Below are 15739 nucleotides of genomic sequence, written 5' to 3'. Positions count from 1 at the left end.
CCATCTCACCTCCACAAAATGGCTTTCAGATGTCTATATCTGTCTGGGGCCTGTGGCTTAGCAGAATGACCATTCAGCGAGCTGAGGATGGGGTCTATTGTGAGCAGCTTGTCCCCTGTACAGCAGCTGTCTGCTAAGGGCTGTCTGTGATGGCGGTCGGCAGGACCGTCCACCACTGCTTTGAGTGATTCTCTCTCTTTTCACTCTGCCTGGGGCGCTGCATGTGTTGGAGGCATTGATCGGCTCTGAATTGGATTGTGGCGAGCCTGATTACTGATGTCAGTGTGTGCCGGGTCACGTGGGACTGCTGGAACTCCTCGTGCCAAGCCAGGGCCAGCTCGCAGCGGCAGAAGGGGGGGCCAGCGTTGCTCGCTGGAATTACATTTATCAGTCTTAGTTACACTGAGCGGGAACACAACGTGCCCACACAAACTGTACATTTAAGTGAGGCAGAAACAAACTGCCAACATAATCTCATGCTATTCCTACAGCGGTAAAACAGCCGGCATTTGTGATTGGCATTCCATAAAAAGTGTAGGAGCCTGTTAATACAAGGGCTTTAGTGCATCTTATCAATTACCACTTTCCCTATTGTAATGGTATATTCAGTTTGCTTACAGAGTTTGTAAGGGCGGCTGATTGAATGCTTGGACGCAGCTACGTGACACTACTGAAGCTTCTGTTGCGCAAGGTTACACTCTTTGACTTTCTGTGTGTGTGTGTGTGTGTTTGTGTGTGTGTTTCGGTGTCTGTTTCCATTCAAGTGTGTGCGAGTTTGAAAGTGATTCTCCGCGCATCATTTGTTTACGCCTGGAATAGTGGCCATCATCTTTTCCACTAAGAGAACAATAGCCATTTTTCCCCTTTTGCTCAGGAGACAATGAAGTGCCTTCCCGCCTTGCGAGCGACGGGCCAATAAAAAACGTAATTGGTTCTGTCAATCAAACATTGCTGCAGCGCAGGGGTGGGCTGGCAGGTGGGTGGCTGTGGCGGAGGCGGGAGAGTAGCCGGACAACAGGAGTAGTGCAGAAAAAAAAGAAAGGGAAGTGAGAGGGAGAGCTGTGCCATTTGAAAAATACTACGACACACAGTTCCCCCTTTGCACACTGCCTGCGGGCACTCAGCAACAGTAACAGAGGTGTACAATTGTTGTGTTTTGTTTCGTTGTTTTGTACCAGGGCCGGGGGGCGTGACGATCTGTCTTTGTCTGTAGGTATTAGTGGGTCGGTGATGTGGCTTTGATGCGACTACACAGGAGAGCTGGGGCTGCCAGAGCTGCGGAAGGTCACAGTGGATGTACTTGCGCTGATGTGTCTGTCTGTGCTCTGTACACACTCAGGCCGTCACACATAGAGATTTTTCATACCAGGGAAAAGGTCCAGTCATTAGTCAGGAGATCCAGCAGGCTTTATTTTCACAGTACAAAACACAAAAACACTCAACATCACCTTGTCACATTAAATCATCAACATATTTTTGGGGGTACTTGTCTAGGTACATGGATTATGTGAAGTTGCTGCTAGATAAGCAGCGAGGGTGCCCGTACACTTTTATTATATGCATTTTATTTGTTGCTCTGAGTTTTAATGACAACTACTTAAATTAAAAGCCCATTTACAGCCTCTCTGACAGAGACGTTAAGTGCACATTCAGATATTCTGCTTGTCTGGCTCCCACTCCGAGCCCTACCTCGGCTTTTAGGAGATGGCTTTGTCATGTCTTTTGTGACATTTTTTGGAGAGCGGTGCTCTGTCGTTCCTTGCATTATGGTCTCAAGCACTGCATCTCTTTTTATGAATAGACAAAGGGTGTTTCAACTGTAAAAGTGAGGCATTGAATACAGTGCGGGTCCTTAGACCACCTTGGCAGTTAAAAGTACTTCAGTCAGGGAAACTACAGTATGCAGAGTTACTGCCGGTTCCATGCGCACACACACGCAGTCATTTTACTGCACACTTTGGACAACTTTCTACTTTCTTAAAAAGATAACCTTTTTGGCTGGATGCATCGCACCTAAGGTGCCCTCCCCCTGCACAAATACAGCTTTCTGCCGTTGTCCAAGGTTTTCTAGTTGCTCTAACGAGTAGAAACGTAGGAACAAACTTGATTTTAAAAAGTTAATATTATTTTATTGTTTGTCTCATATGTCTTAGTTTTTTCCTTTTTATGAATACAGCAAAAGAGTAAACTAATTCAGCAAAATGTGTTGCCGTAGAGCAAAACTTAATACGAGGTCATGCTAGCAATATAATAACACACATTAATTCCATTTATTATTGCAAACTGCAGCTTGCTCAAATAATCTAGTGGTAGAGTGATAGTATATTCCTTGACGTGGAGAATATTTAAGAATGTGAAAGCATGAGGGACTGTGTTAAGTATAGGTTGGCCTTAAGTGCTTTTATGTGGTATTCAAAGGAGGAAGCATTAAAAAAAAACTAAATATAAGTGTTGTAGCAATCCTGCATTGCTTTAGTGTTGACGGATATTGTTGAATTCAGTTGGACATTAGCGAGGTCTAACAACATTTAGCCATGCACGACCATTCTCAGCGGATCGTTAAACTATGTCTGCCCCCCTGTGCAATTCTTCTTAATTTTGGTTTTGTTATGAGAAACAGTCCCTTTACTCCAGGCTTCTGAAGTAGGTAATTACACTGAGAGATTCCCTTTGTGGGATTAAAACAAATGACACAGAAAACACAGCCCTTCCCCTTCGCCACTCACTCAAGCCCTGTCTCCGCTCTAAAACCTTTTGCTTGTAACGCCTACATGCCCATGAATACGCAAGCAGTCACAATAAAACAGACTGGCAGCTCATGAAAATCAGTGGGGTCGAGGGGAGAGGAATCAGGAATTAATGGGGAGGGATCACGATTTATGGACACGGTAAAACTGGCTTACCATTAGGAGCTAAACAAAACATGTGGTATTCATACAGTTTGTATGGACCGCGGCAGAAAAAAGGCATCTGTCCTGCCAGTTTTGTAGTGACGGGCTGCAGGGAGCATTACTCATCATTACAATCTCTGCTGGCAACCTATTTTCATCACATTACAGTGGTATAATGAAGCGTAGCGCTGGTGTCCTCAGGTTCTCTAAGTAGTTCACCATTAGCACCAGCCGAGGGCATTCATCCAAGAAGCTTCATTGAACTTTTTACAGTTAGTTTATTGTATAATTAATTTGTTACTGCACAACAATAGGTGGAATCTTGGCGCTGTGGCAGTCAAGTAGAGCTCGCTGCATTTGATGCCAATTGCCAGTTCACTTAACTACAGAATTTAAAGATTTGGATTCATTCAATACTGGAATCAGAGCACTAACGTCTACTGTTCTTCTTCTCTTTGTGTCTTTATCCAGGAACAAGGCAAAGTGGGTGTGACTTTCAACATTGGGACAGTGGACATCAGTGTGAAAGAGATGACCACAGCAGTAAACGACGGCAAATACCATTTGGTCCGATTCACCAGGAACGGGGGTAACGCCACCTTGCAGGTGGACAACTGGCCTGTCAATGAACACTTTCCTACAGGTACTGCCCTGCTAATTCTTTTGTCTGTTGAATATCTGCAATAGTTAGAGTAAAATTAAAGCTTTAAAACCACTGGACACCACCTATTTGTTTTAGCAAATGACACCACCGAGAATAAAACACAAGATCACTCTCCGGTTCTTCTGGGTAAAACATCTCAGAAGACTAAGTGGCATATGGTAGCGTTAGCTGACACACACTATGCTCTTTTGGCAAACCATGTGTCCAAACAACTTCTCTACTTCCATGCCCTCACACCTGACTACCCAGGAGAGGAGCACACCGAGCTAGAATCTTTTGTCTCGCTAGAAGCATTAACTGTGCAACACCTGGCCGGTCCATTTCAGTGAAAGGGATTGAAGGCCACCAAGAGGCATTTGGTCAGCGGGCAAGCAAAGAGAGGATGGAGGCAGGAACCAAGGGTGGCCTGTTGGCCAGATAAAGCTGCTGCCGGCCTATATCTCTCATTCTCAGACCAGCAGAAGCAGCACAGCAGCAGAATACAAATAGGGTCATCAAACAGAGCCCACTCCATTCAGGCACTCCCTTCATTTGGAACAGAGATGTGCCGCTCAGCTAGCTAGGTTGGGTGAGAGAGAGAGAGAGAGAGAGAGAAAATCCTATCCTGCTTCTTCTTAACAGTCCATTAAATTGAGTTGGCTCTCATGGTCTTTGATATCTGTGTCTACATTACCAGCCAGCTTAGGAGAGGCCACCTCTGTTTCCTTGTTCCCTATTAGCCACTCTTCAATTTCATTTCATCAGACCGAGAAGACGCACAGGGAAGCAACATGGGCACAAAGTGGCAGTTGAGGCAAAGAGAAGTTGGGATGACAAAAGATAATATGATACTTCATTGATCTCCGAGGTAAAATTGTGCCGCGGCAGCAAGACATAATTAGACAGAAACAGATGTAGAATAATGTTGAAAATTGAATAGTGTTATATTACCAGATGTGGAGCTAATGGGAACAGAAATGTGCCCAGAAATAAAACTGTGCATCACTAGCTAACAGGGTTGTAGTCAAGAGCACATAAGCCAAGACCAAGTCATCACCAAGACCAGAGCGTATCTAGACCAAACCAAGACCAAAACCAAACCAGTCCCAGAACTTCTCCTGCCTCCCGCATTCAATTTCTTGGAAGTGTGTGTTGAGGGGGCAGGTGAAGGAGGTTAACAGTAACAATCTTCAAATTAGAAATGAGTAATGTTATGGTTGCATTTGAAGCAGGAAGTTTTACTTCCAATCACAGTAATGATGTTAATATATAAAATAAGTCAATGCACAGGCAGTTTAGTTATATCCCTGCAGTTGTGGTCTTGACCCGTCTTGAAATAAAATCCGGAGTCCTCATTATTTGAGACAAAAAAATGCGGCCGATTCTGAGAGGGGACCGAGACCTTCAAAAACACTGCTAGCTAAGAGAAGTTGTTTTTTTCAAACACAAAAAAAAGGGCAAAAACGCTGATGCTCCCTAATAGTAAGTAGCAAACAAATAGGAGTTGATCCCTTTCGCTTCTCAGCCCTATGTCTCAACAGCCCTACAGCATGCTGCTAGTTACATGCCGTCACCGAGGACAGGGCAGCATCCTCTCCTGGCGTGACCTGGCACGCTGTTTTGGTTTGGTTCAATGCCAGCGCAGGTGATGCTAATCTCTTCTGTCTCTGGCTTTCTTTTGCCGTTGGCTGTCTTTAACTTCTTTTTTTTTTTTTTTTGGACAAGATAAAGTTAGATGGGTTTCATAACTGCATTTCACCCACTCTAACACTGGAAAATACAAAGAAACTCCGTAACATGTGGCACACGACATGGTGCGTGACATTTTCATCACTTTCACACATTCCCTGTGTGAGCGCATTGTTGCACAGAGGTGTTTTTTTTTTGTCATGCTCCATTCCATCCCGGTTCTGTGTTATGCAATAATTTGACTATTCTACATCTTCACTGGCCAGTCATTTCAGATAACAGCTGAAGCTCTAACACATTTGTAATTAACTTAAAGTGTTTTCTGCATCAGCCTTTAACGGTTGTTTTCACAACCTTTTATCAATATATACGTCAATATCTATAATGCACAGCCAACATACCTTCAGAAATCACCGCTTAATGTCTGTTGGCTTTGCGTCTCAGTTTAAGCGATGCACAGAAAGAGCTCTGGCTTTTTGAGTGTTGGATTCCTTCCAAGTTATTCCATTGAGTTTTGTTCCCTTTTCTGTCCGCCTGCCATTGTCTTGGAATGCAGTTGAGGTCGGGGGATCGAATGCGTGGTAATTTCTTTTTCTCTTCTGCACAGGTAATTTGCAGGACACTCAGTGATAGTAATTCAACGATGATTGATTTTTTCTTTCACCCTACCTCCCTTGTAAAGGCATTGTCATCTCATGAGTAATTACATGTTAGTGTGCAGACTCGTCGACTTCTTTCTCACACTACTAATGCTTTACTTGAAGGCAGCAGGCCGCCCCAATGCTCTCAAGTCGTTCAATAAACAGTTACCGGATCTGGGCATGCCCTCATTCCCTGGTCGGAAAGGGTGAGAACACAGGTGTTGGTGGATTGCTTGTCATTTAAAGCTGCTTGCAAAATAGCTGGGGCGTGTAAATTGGACATCTCAACAGCAGTGTTTGCAAAGTTTGGGCAACAAAGTAAAGAGCTTTTAGGATCTGCTGTAAATGGCAACAGGAGGTTTTTACCAAGCCTGATATGCCACATGTTGTTTTTTACACCGAACCATCTGAGAAGCCTTCATTTGAAACTTTCAAAATAATCGCTGACAGATGATTGGACGAACCATCTTTCTATCACGACAACCATCGTTGTTTTGAACAAACACTTGTGGTCGTCCTATGCGCATTACTTGAAGCCTTAACAGATGGATTTTGGTTTGATATGTGATGCTGCTTTCAATTATTCAAGAAGGAATGATGGGTCAGATATATACACATTTTCTTTTTTTTTTAGTACTATCTTCTTCATTTTTAACTTTATTATATTTTAAGCCGTTTTGGGCACAACCCTAGGTAAATTAATCTAAAAAAAATGTGAGCATCAACTAAATTACTTTTCTTATATCTCATAATTGTAGTTGGTCCCCACTGGACGTCTTTAGCAAGTCGTGTCTTTAAGCTTTTTGAGTGTTATTTGCGTATTATCTAATTTCCAAAGTTTTAGACACAGATATGGTAGTAATAATGCTCCAAAATGATGTGAAAGTGTATATTTTTGTTTCATTGTTTTCTTCTATTTTCTTGAGGGAGAACCCCTAAATTCTATAGGGAAAACACAGACTTAGGACTTATTTTTGTAGTATTGTCCTTTATTCCTGACAGTTCTTATAACAATATACTCACTTAGTTAGTAAATGACATCTGGGAATGTAGCAACATTGCTAATGAGACAAGCAGCTAAGTTTAAAACAAAACTCCACGTTAGCTATAAAGATTAGGGAAAGAAAAGAAAATGATAGACAGACCATTAAAACACCCATCAGTTTTCAGAACAACAGTAATTGTGTGCACAGTTCCCTTGTGCAATCAGAGATAATTACAACATTAGTATCATAACATTTTACCTTCAAATGATGTGGTTTAGATAATCTAGCTAAAACATTGTCTGTCTTTGCCTATTGTATTACAGTTTCCAATTCAACAATTTTGAAATAAAAGACATACAAAGCAAAAAAAGGAAAACTAAACCAAATAGAACAAAAACGCAGGTAAACAATTGAGGTAACATATCTAAGTCATCACTTAAGATGATATCACAATACATTCATCTCAGGAGCAAAGGTTATGTTTTATGTAAACTAATATTTCCAGCAAGCCCATCACTACAGTAATTATCACAAACAATTTTACAAGATAAGAGTATGGAATTCGCATGCTAGGACAATTGAGGAATAAGACTTCATTTCAAATATACTCATCATCCCCATTCTTCTATACAACAATATAACCGCACTGATCCCATATGGCAGCTGTTCCATCAGGATTCTACAGCTTATGTGAGTTTAGTGTGTGTTTGCGTGTGGGCGTTGTGTCCTGAAATTCCTTTTCTATCTGCGTTTCTCATCCTCTTTCCATTCGGTGTTCATCAGCGCCACGAATCTCTCCTACAGTCGTGTGTCGTTTGTGACAGCCCACATTACTGCAGGGGCTTGTCCTTGTTTAGTTAAAGGGTTCCAGTTCCCTTATATAACACTCCAAATCCTTGTACTGATTTTGGATTACATGATCTTTATGCGTACGTTTGAATCCTTGAATCAAATAATTACTAGACCAAGCCAGGCAGAAATTGTGCATCACACTTTGCCAGAGCTGGCTCTGATTCAGGCGTTGTCTCAGATGAATGACCATTGGCCTAACTACACTGCTTGGGCCTCGGGCAATGTGTGTGTGTGTGTGTGTGTGTGTGTGTGTGTGTGTGTGTGTGCTTGCTCCATTATTTGTGGTTGGCGCAAGAGGGTTGGTCATAACCAGAATCAGACACACATGCACTCAAACCAACAAAGACCCTCATCCATGTGCTGAAGCACACAATGTTAAAAATCCTACAACCTGAAACACCACATTGAGTAGCACCGTTTCAAGATATCTGCCAATCTTTGTCTTGAAATTCAGACAAAACAATTCCTCGGGAACGAGCTAAATCCCCACGCCTTCCCGGGGCCAAACATGATTAGCCCTATCTAAGACACAATCTCTGTCGCTCTCAGAACTCAGACTAAGCTGAGTTTGGAAGCCGCTAGTCTAATTCATCCTTTCAACAACATAAATTTCAGAGCAACCTGATAAATGATGATTTTACTCCCTGGCTTTGTCTGACGTCTGAGAGAGAATGGAAGGAGGATAGAGGGAAAGCAAGCAGGAGAGAAACAGAGGGACGTGGGTGAATGGGGGAGAAATGCAGCCGCGGAGGGAATACAGCGGCATTTAATGGAGTAGATGACTGGAATAAGTTGACAGAAGGGAGAAAGAGCTGACGTATAGACAGATAGATGGGTAGAGAAGAAGAGAAAGGGAATAAAGAGTGAGTGAAAAGTAGATAAATTATACCAGGATTGTGGCTGTAGCTGAAGAGGTCTGATTCAGCCGAGAAGAGCGAGGATGGCTGATTGCATTGCGGAGAGACGGAGAGAAATAGAATGAGGATAGCTGGATGGATGGTGGGCTGAAGAGAAAGAGAAAATAGACAGAGACTTGGAGAGACAAATGAATAGCCAGAGAGACAGATGAAAGTCATGTGTAGATTGGAAGGGAGGTGGGTGTAGGATATTCATAACCAGGGGGCTGCATCAGCTAGCTATGGAGTTGAGCAGTGGAATGATGATTTTTGGACAGTGCTGCACTATATCAAATGTACTCATCATCCCCAAATAGAGAGAATGCCAGGAGCCTGTCGCAGTAGCCATTTTCACAGTTTTGATGCGCTCTCAGCACTGGCCCTGTGATGGAACCCCAGCGAGATTAGTCTGGCAAGCAAACTGAATAGAAGGTAGCGGCCGACCGGCAGATGACTGTCGCCGTGCCAGTGTTTGTGTTGACTGAATAGCTGCCATCAAAAGGGTAACATTTAGACATTGTTTTGGCTGGGAGAAAAAAATGGCGAGCCATGCATTAAGGGTAAAACAGACATGCACAAACTGTATATAAACGCAGAGACGGCAGCAAATTGCTTTCAGCCACTCAGCTGAGTCCGTGCGATGGAACATGAAATATATATATTAGGGCTGAACGATTTTTCTGACAGATATTGAGATTAAGATTATATTTGCCAGTTTTATTTAAAGTGTAGCTAAAGTTCAATGTTCACTGTGTAAAAGATAAAACATGTCATGAGCATTATAACATGAGACACCATCTAAACTGCTCCATATTCCTATGCAAGGATGAGAACAATATGAATTGCCAGCAATGCGTTTTTTTCTTTTAATAAGCACAGAGCATTAAACAGTCAAACACAGAAAATGTATCACAGAAGATAAACTTAGAATAATAAAAAGAATTCCACTAAAAACATACCAGTTCTTTCCTGTAAACTAAAACTGATTTACCTCAGTTCAATAGCTGCATCTACATATTGCACCTTCTACCCTCATGTTACATACTGTAATACAAAATAGATAGAAAATCTTTGGAAAATAGTACATTTATGTTGACAATCTATTCAACATTATTGACAATCTATTCAACATTATTCCAGCATTTATCGTATGAAAAAACAGTAAATACAATAACAAAAAAGGAATAAAAGATGTCAAACCAAACATTCAACTAAATATTGCACATTCAATTAACCGCGGCCTTCACGATTACCTAATCACATTCTCAGCCCTATATGTATCATGTAGACTTGTGGAGAACAAAATACAGTATGCTGTAAACACTGTCTAAGATTTTTTTATTTAAAATATGTTTGCCAGCCCATCTACATTCACACATAAAACATTAAATATTAGTCTGCTTCATTAAGACTGTGTATATGGAGTGTCCGCCTTAAGAAAAGCGAAGTAGGGTTGTCTGTGCCTGAGATTCACAACAAAACCATTATGGAAAACAACTAAACAAAGTTTACATATAAAACACTCTTGCTTTTATTGGCAAGGGCATCTATTCTGGAGTCACCTTTAGAAATTGAATATCACATTGACAAACTAGAGAGATTTTTCTCATTAGGTGGACAATTAGCTTGTGGTGTATTCATTACGGGGGGACTGTCACCTCATTAATCACCCAGAACAATGTAAGAGCTATACCTGAGAGCGTGCCACTAGCAATGCAGGGCCAGCTTTTACCCAATTCTCCCAGTTTCAGGCGCGACTTCCCTCCAGCTGAGTCAATATGAGTGGCGGTTTGTAGATGTTGCCTATCTTTCCTCTCCTGTTATTCCTGCCCCCCAATCTATCCCTCCACCTCCCCCTAAACTCCTCACCTTTCCGTCTGTCCACCGGTTTCACATGTAGCCACCGTGCCTCCCTCTGCGGCCCTAGCCCAGAGGAGAGTGTATTTGGCTACCACCTGACACCTCCTCGAGATCAAAAGAACGGGAAGGGAGCCCTGCTAGTAGCTGATTAACCTGCTGGAACGCTGCAGACACAGTCCTTTAGCTCCTTAAGCTCCCTTGCAGCCACATCCCCAGCTACACTCCTTCTAGCTGGCTTTACACTGAACACTCGACTGTTTTTTTTGAAAGGTAGACAGGAACGATAGAATATATAGAAGGAAGAGGAAAGAGTTTAGTTTACATAACTACTTTGCAGCATACGTGGCCTAATAAATAACATGTCCTCCAAACAGTACGACGATATAGGTTGTAAGGTCTCAATTCATCACATACACACAGCACAATATAGGATTGAACCTGGGATCGAACTACCCATCTTGTGGTTGAGGGGCAAACACTCTACCCCCCAGGCACAAGTGCCCACATCAGACAATCAGAGAACATAAGCGTCCTGGTTTTTATTACGTTGTTGACGTTGAAAAATGATTGCAGTTTGGTTATGTTTAGGCACCAGAACAACCTAGTTAAGTCCAGACAAAGATCGTGGTTTGGGTTCACATCAGTACATTTAAATAAATCACTTCCATTCCAGAAAGTTCAAAACTTTATTTACAAAGGGGATACAGTCCCCAGCCTCCTGGGTGAAAGTCTCCTTACAGAGAATTCAGTGCTCTTGTACTTTGTCACTTTACTTCCTGCTTTGCATCCGTCATGATTACTACGATCACTAGAGGGCGCCGTCCGACATAAATATGAGTTGTTATTACTGCTTGAACAAACAACTTATGTGAGTGTTTTTTTGGGGAGGACAGTCGATTTTAAAGTTTAATGTAACTGTTGTGTGCTCACACCTGTTGTAGAACTGTAATCACCAGGTGAAAACAATTTAAAAAATCAGGCATGCAGCGATTAACAAGAAAAGCCAAGAAAATACATGAAGATGCTATGAAATATTTATAAATAGAAGGACAAGCAAGATACAGTATCATAGTCCAAAAGCGCCACACCCTTGATTCCTGTGTGTGTGTGTGTGTGTGTGTGTGTGTGTGTGTGTGTGTGTGTGTGTGTGTGTGTGTGTGTGTGTGTGTGTGTGTGTGTGAGATAGAGAGATGTAGATAAATCACCTGAGAGAATTCTGGCTGCTAGAAAAGACACATTTCCAGAAGGCCTTGCCCTTTCACTTGTGTTATAAATGACGCCGTACCTTGTCTTTTCCCCCTCCAAATATTTTCTCACCTGGGTACTGACTGACATCATGGTGTCATTCATAATTCTATACAGGCATTACAGTCTTTTGTCCTACCTCAGAGTATTTGAAGACAGAGCTGAACGTATCAATTCTCAGTGTTGGCAAACTCGTGGCCCCTTTCAGACAAAATATGACCTCCTGGCACATACACGACAGGGAAATTGTATCAGTCCAGAAATAATACTATGTACACATTCAGCATGTCTTGTAAATAGGCGGCCTATTATCCTTAATTCCCATATACCTGGAACATGTTAGCTATGGTCTAAGAAAAAGGGAATTTGGCAGCCGGGTGTCGAGCTTTTTTATCTTCTCTTTTTTTTTTTTTTTTTTTTTTTTTTACCCAAAAGGCCTCCCACCATGTCAGTAATGATCTCATTTGTATGCATTGTCCTCAAATCTGTGTCGCGGTGGGACATCTCTCCCAATAGGTCTGCAGCAGTACCTTAAATTACCACTTCCTCCTCCATCGGTGCCCCCCTCCCCCTGCAAACCTGCTACCGCTCCTTCCTTCCAAATAAGCTACTAAACTGAATCATTTCTCGGCCCTTAAAATGTAAAAGCAGCTGGTGTCCAGTGGGAGAATTAGTGCACAATAATTATCCCTAATTTGCTTCAGAAAAAGGCACTTAATGGACGTCTACCTTTTTAACCACTTGATATCCCTCTTTTTATTATGTAATATGATGTATGTTTTATAGGACCTGGTGTGTAATGTATTTCCTGTGTTTTTTAACCTTTTCTTGCAGGTTGTTTATGCAGTTTATCTTTTCCATGACTGCAATGGATATGTGTTGAGCTTTTTTTTAATCAATGGATCTGTTGTTAAATATTGGTGTGGAGTGTGCTATATAAATATCACTTTTAAACATTTAAACTAAAGCTACTTGAAAAAGAAACAAATCATCATAAAGCTATTATAAATATTTCTAAACAAAGATAAAACTCATTATAAACCACTGTATAAATGTGTGATGTGTCTGTTGCTGTTGCCGACTGTTTCAAGCTGTTTGTTAAACTTTCAAACTTTAAAGGCAACAGCGACATTGAGCGCTATCAAATGGCAAATAAGAAAATCCCGTTCAAATATACCCGGCCAGTAGAAGATTGGCTTCAGGAGAAAGGTAAATCTTTATCGAACTTCTAGAATGTTTCTTTACTGTCATTTCATCGGCTTGTTCCCTTTCAACCACTGAGAATGAATAACCACCCCTTAAACCCTTTAAACAACAAGTAAAACAGAGCGTTCTTTCCTTTGTTTTTGATTTTATTTCTTTGCCCTTTTTGTCATTGTCATCTGTTTCAATTTTGTTGAATCATGGTGTCCAGTTAAAGGGACTGGGAAGAGCTTTTATAAACAGTGCAACAATAAGATGTTAGGTGTCAAGTACTGTACTCCTATTCTTTTTTCCAAAATGGACCAAGATGCCACCATCTTTGCGGCAACAGTAGGCCCATTGTTTTGAGAGGGGAATTAGCTCCTTCGGTTCAAATCTTCTGCAATGTTTGAGAACAAACTAATCAACAGGCATATCCCCCTCACCTGCTGTAATTTATCTGATTGTAGTTATACACATCACACAAGATAAAATCCTCATAGGTCTGGTGATGGAGAGCTAATTGGAGCTTTATTTTGACGGAAAAGTGTCAGTGAGTCAGCCGAGGTGCACAGCCCCCGCTGTCTCCCCCCACCTCTCCCGAGATGATGAAATCTGCACCTCGTTTAGGTTTCTAACATTGGCGGGAATTAAAAAGTCTGCTCTCCGTCTTCTTTTTGTTTGGAGCGTATTCAATTTTCTTACCCAACATAATATCATTATAAACTGCATTTAAAGTTCATTGCACATAAACATCTTAACCTGATTATAAAGTCCCTTTAACAACTGCTAAAACACAGACAGGTATGAAAAATCCCATTACTGCTGCATGCATGACTCCACACGTGCTATTTCATTTTTCGCTCCTGTGACATGAACGTCCTCTCCCTGTCATCCTTCCCATGCCCAGTGTAATATGTATTATAATAGTGCAAGTGCCGCAATATAACAAGGGTGCGGTGCTCTCTGTATGTAAATTATAAAAATGAGATTTTTAATTATGATTCCTGTACTGCAAACTTTTGGTGTTTTTCTTATACTCTAATTAATGCATGAGCTGTGTGTTTTGACAATAATATTTAGGCTTCTTCTAATCAAATTCACCATGACGTGTCCTGAGTGTGTATTGCTCATACTTTATCATAATATGCCAAACCCTTTATACATATTTATTAATCATTTTACTGCATGAGTCCACTGTTTTGTTCAGAGAATATTAAGAGTGCCTGTGGAACTTACAGCTCATTTTTCCAATGAATTCTTTTTTTCACACCTGCATGTGTTTGCTTCCATATGATAAAGCAGTGTCTGTTGTTTTTAGGCAGTCTCTTTCAGGGTGCTCTTTCTAGTGTGTCAAAGGGAAAAAGCCTTCCCACTGTAGATAACACTGTGAATAGCTGCAGTCTTTAAAAAATGAACAGAAAGTTGGGGTTGTTAAAAACTGATATTGTAGTTACTTTGTTTTTGTGTGAAAGCAGGTTGCATTACCATTACACTTTAAACCATTTTACCTCCACCCACACTCATTTCATTAAGCAGTAAATCAACAGTGTTATCAGACATGTTTAGTCTCTGTTTTCCGTTAATGCATTTATCTCGCAGTGGAAGTCTAGTTCCCGTTAAAAGCAAAATTAGAGCTTTTCAGGACAGCTTTATGTGTTTGTTGGCTCAGGTTTCTCTATCATCAAATATTCACACTCTCTTCCCTCCCTCACTGCACCAGGCCGGCAGCTGACAATCTTTAACACCCAGGCCACTATTTCCATCGGTGGAAACGACCGGAAGCGGCCCTACCAGGGCCAGCTGTCCGGCCTATACTACAACGGCCTCAAAGTCCTCAACATGGCTGCCGAGGGCCATGTCAACATCAAGGTGAACGGCAGCGTTCGGCTGGTTGGCGACGTGCCGGTCAACAGAGGCGCAGCACGCACCACCACCTCGGTGCCACCAGAGATGTCCACCACCTTTATCGAGACCACCACCACGCTCTCCACGACGACCACACGCAAACAGCGCTCACCTCCCACTATTCAGGTAAGGCGGAGAGACGCACGTGCTGCTGAATATGCGTGTGCGTGTGTGTGTGTGTGTGTGTGTGTGTGTGTGTGTGTGTGTGTGTGTGTGTGTGTGTGTGTGTGTGTGTGTGTGTGTGTGTGTGTGTGTGTGTGTGTGTGTTCCAATTCAAAGGTGGACGTTGGGTATTGATCTATGACCTCGGTGTGTTTCAGTGCTTGAAAAAAAATTGGAACAAATATGGATACCATTGAGATGTTGCAGAACACATGCTAATTGAGCTAATGCTAACGCTTTGTGTGCAATCCATTTAGAAACACACAACAATGCATTCAAAACTTAAAGTGCCCATATTGTGCTCATTATCATGGTTCATAATTGTATTTTGAGGTTGTGGCAGAATAGGTTTACACGGTTTAATTTTCAAAAAACATCATATTTTTGTTGTACCGCACGTTGCTGCAGATCGTCTTTTCACTCTGTGTGTTTAGGTCTCTGTTTTAGCTACAGAGTGAGACATCTCGCTTCTATACTATCTTTGTTGGGAGTCGCACATGCGCACAAAGGCACACTTGTAGTGGCTAGCAGGGCAGTCTGAGCCTATGATAGAAAATGTGTATTGTAATCGTATAGGCTACAATTTGTTTGAAATTAAAATAAGTGAAATTAATAATAAAAGTGAAGTTTTATTTACCAGAATTACATTGCGTTGTTCTAGCCTATCCAATATTTCCTACATTCCTACACAGATTTTCTATGTTGTATTCTAACTGAACGACTAGTCTGACTCTCTCTGAAAACACAGAAAACAGAAAGCTAGGTGACCGTGAGGAGATATTCA

At 41.7% G+C, this 15739-nt stretch overlaps 1 protein-coding gene across 20 annotated transcripts in view; it reads left to right on the top strand.

Annotated features, from left to right (window-relative positions):
* Positions 1–15739, top strand: part of nrxn3b (neurexin 3b) — a 295437-nt gene that overhangs the window by 246945 nt on the left and 32753 nt on the right. For 17 of the 20 annotated variants that reach the window (XM_034900814.1, XM_034900805.1, XM_034900804.1 and 14 more), the window contains 3 exons: positions 3363–3534; positions 12823–12912; positions 14609–14919. In XM_034900814.1, coding sequence (XP_034756705.1) covers positions 3363–3534; positions 12823–12912; positions 14609–14919 — 573 coding nt within the window. The remainder of the gene's footprint in view (positions 1–3362; positions 3535–12822; positions 12913–14608; positions 14920–15739) is intronic. The other 3 variants (XM_034900807.1, XM_034900806.1, XM_034900812.1) reach the window with 1 other exon arrangement.

The sequence above is a fragment of the Etheostoma cragini genome, chromosome 18, assembly GCF_013103735.1.
Source record: "Etheostoma cragini isolate CJK2018 chromosome 18, CSU_Ecrag_1.0, whole genome shotgun sequence".
NCBI lineage: Eukaryota > Metazoa > Chordata > Actinopteri > Perciformes > Percidae > Etheostoma > Etheostoma cragini.
This window is presented reverse-complemented; position numbering and strand designations above follow the sequence as displayed.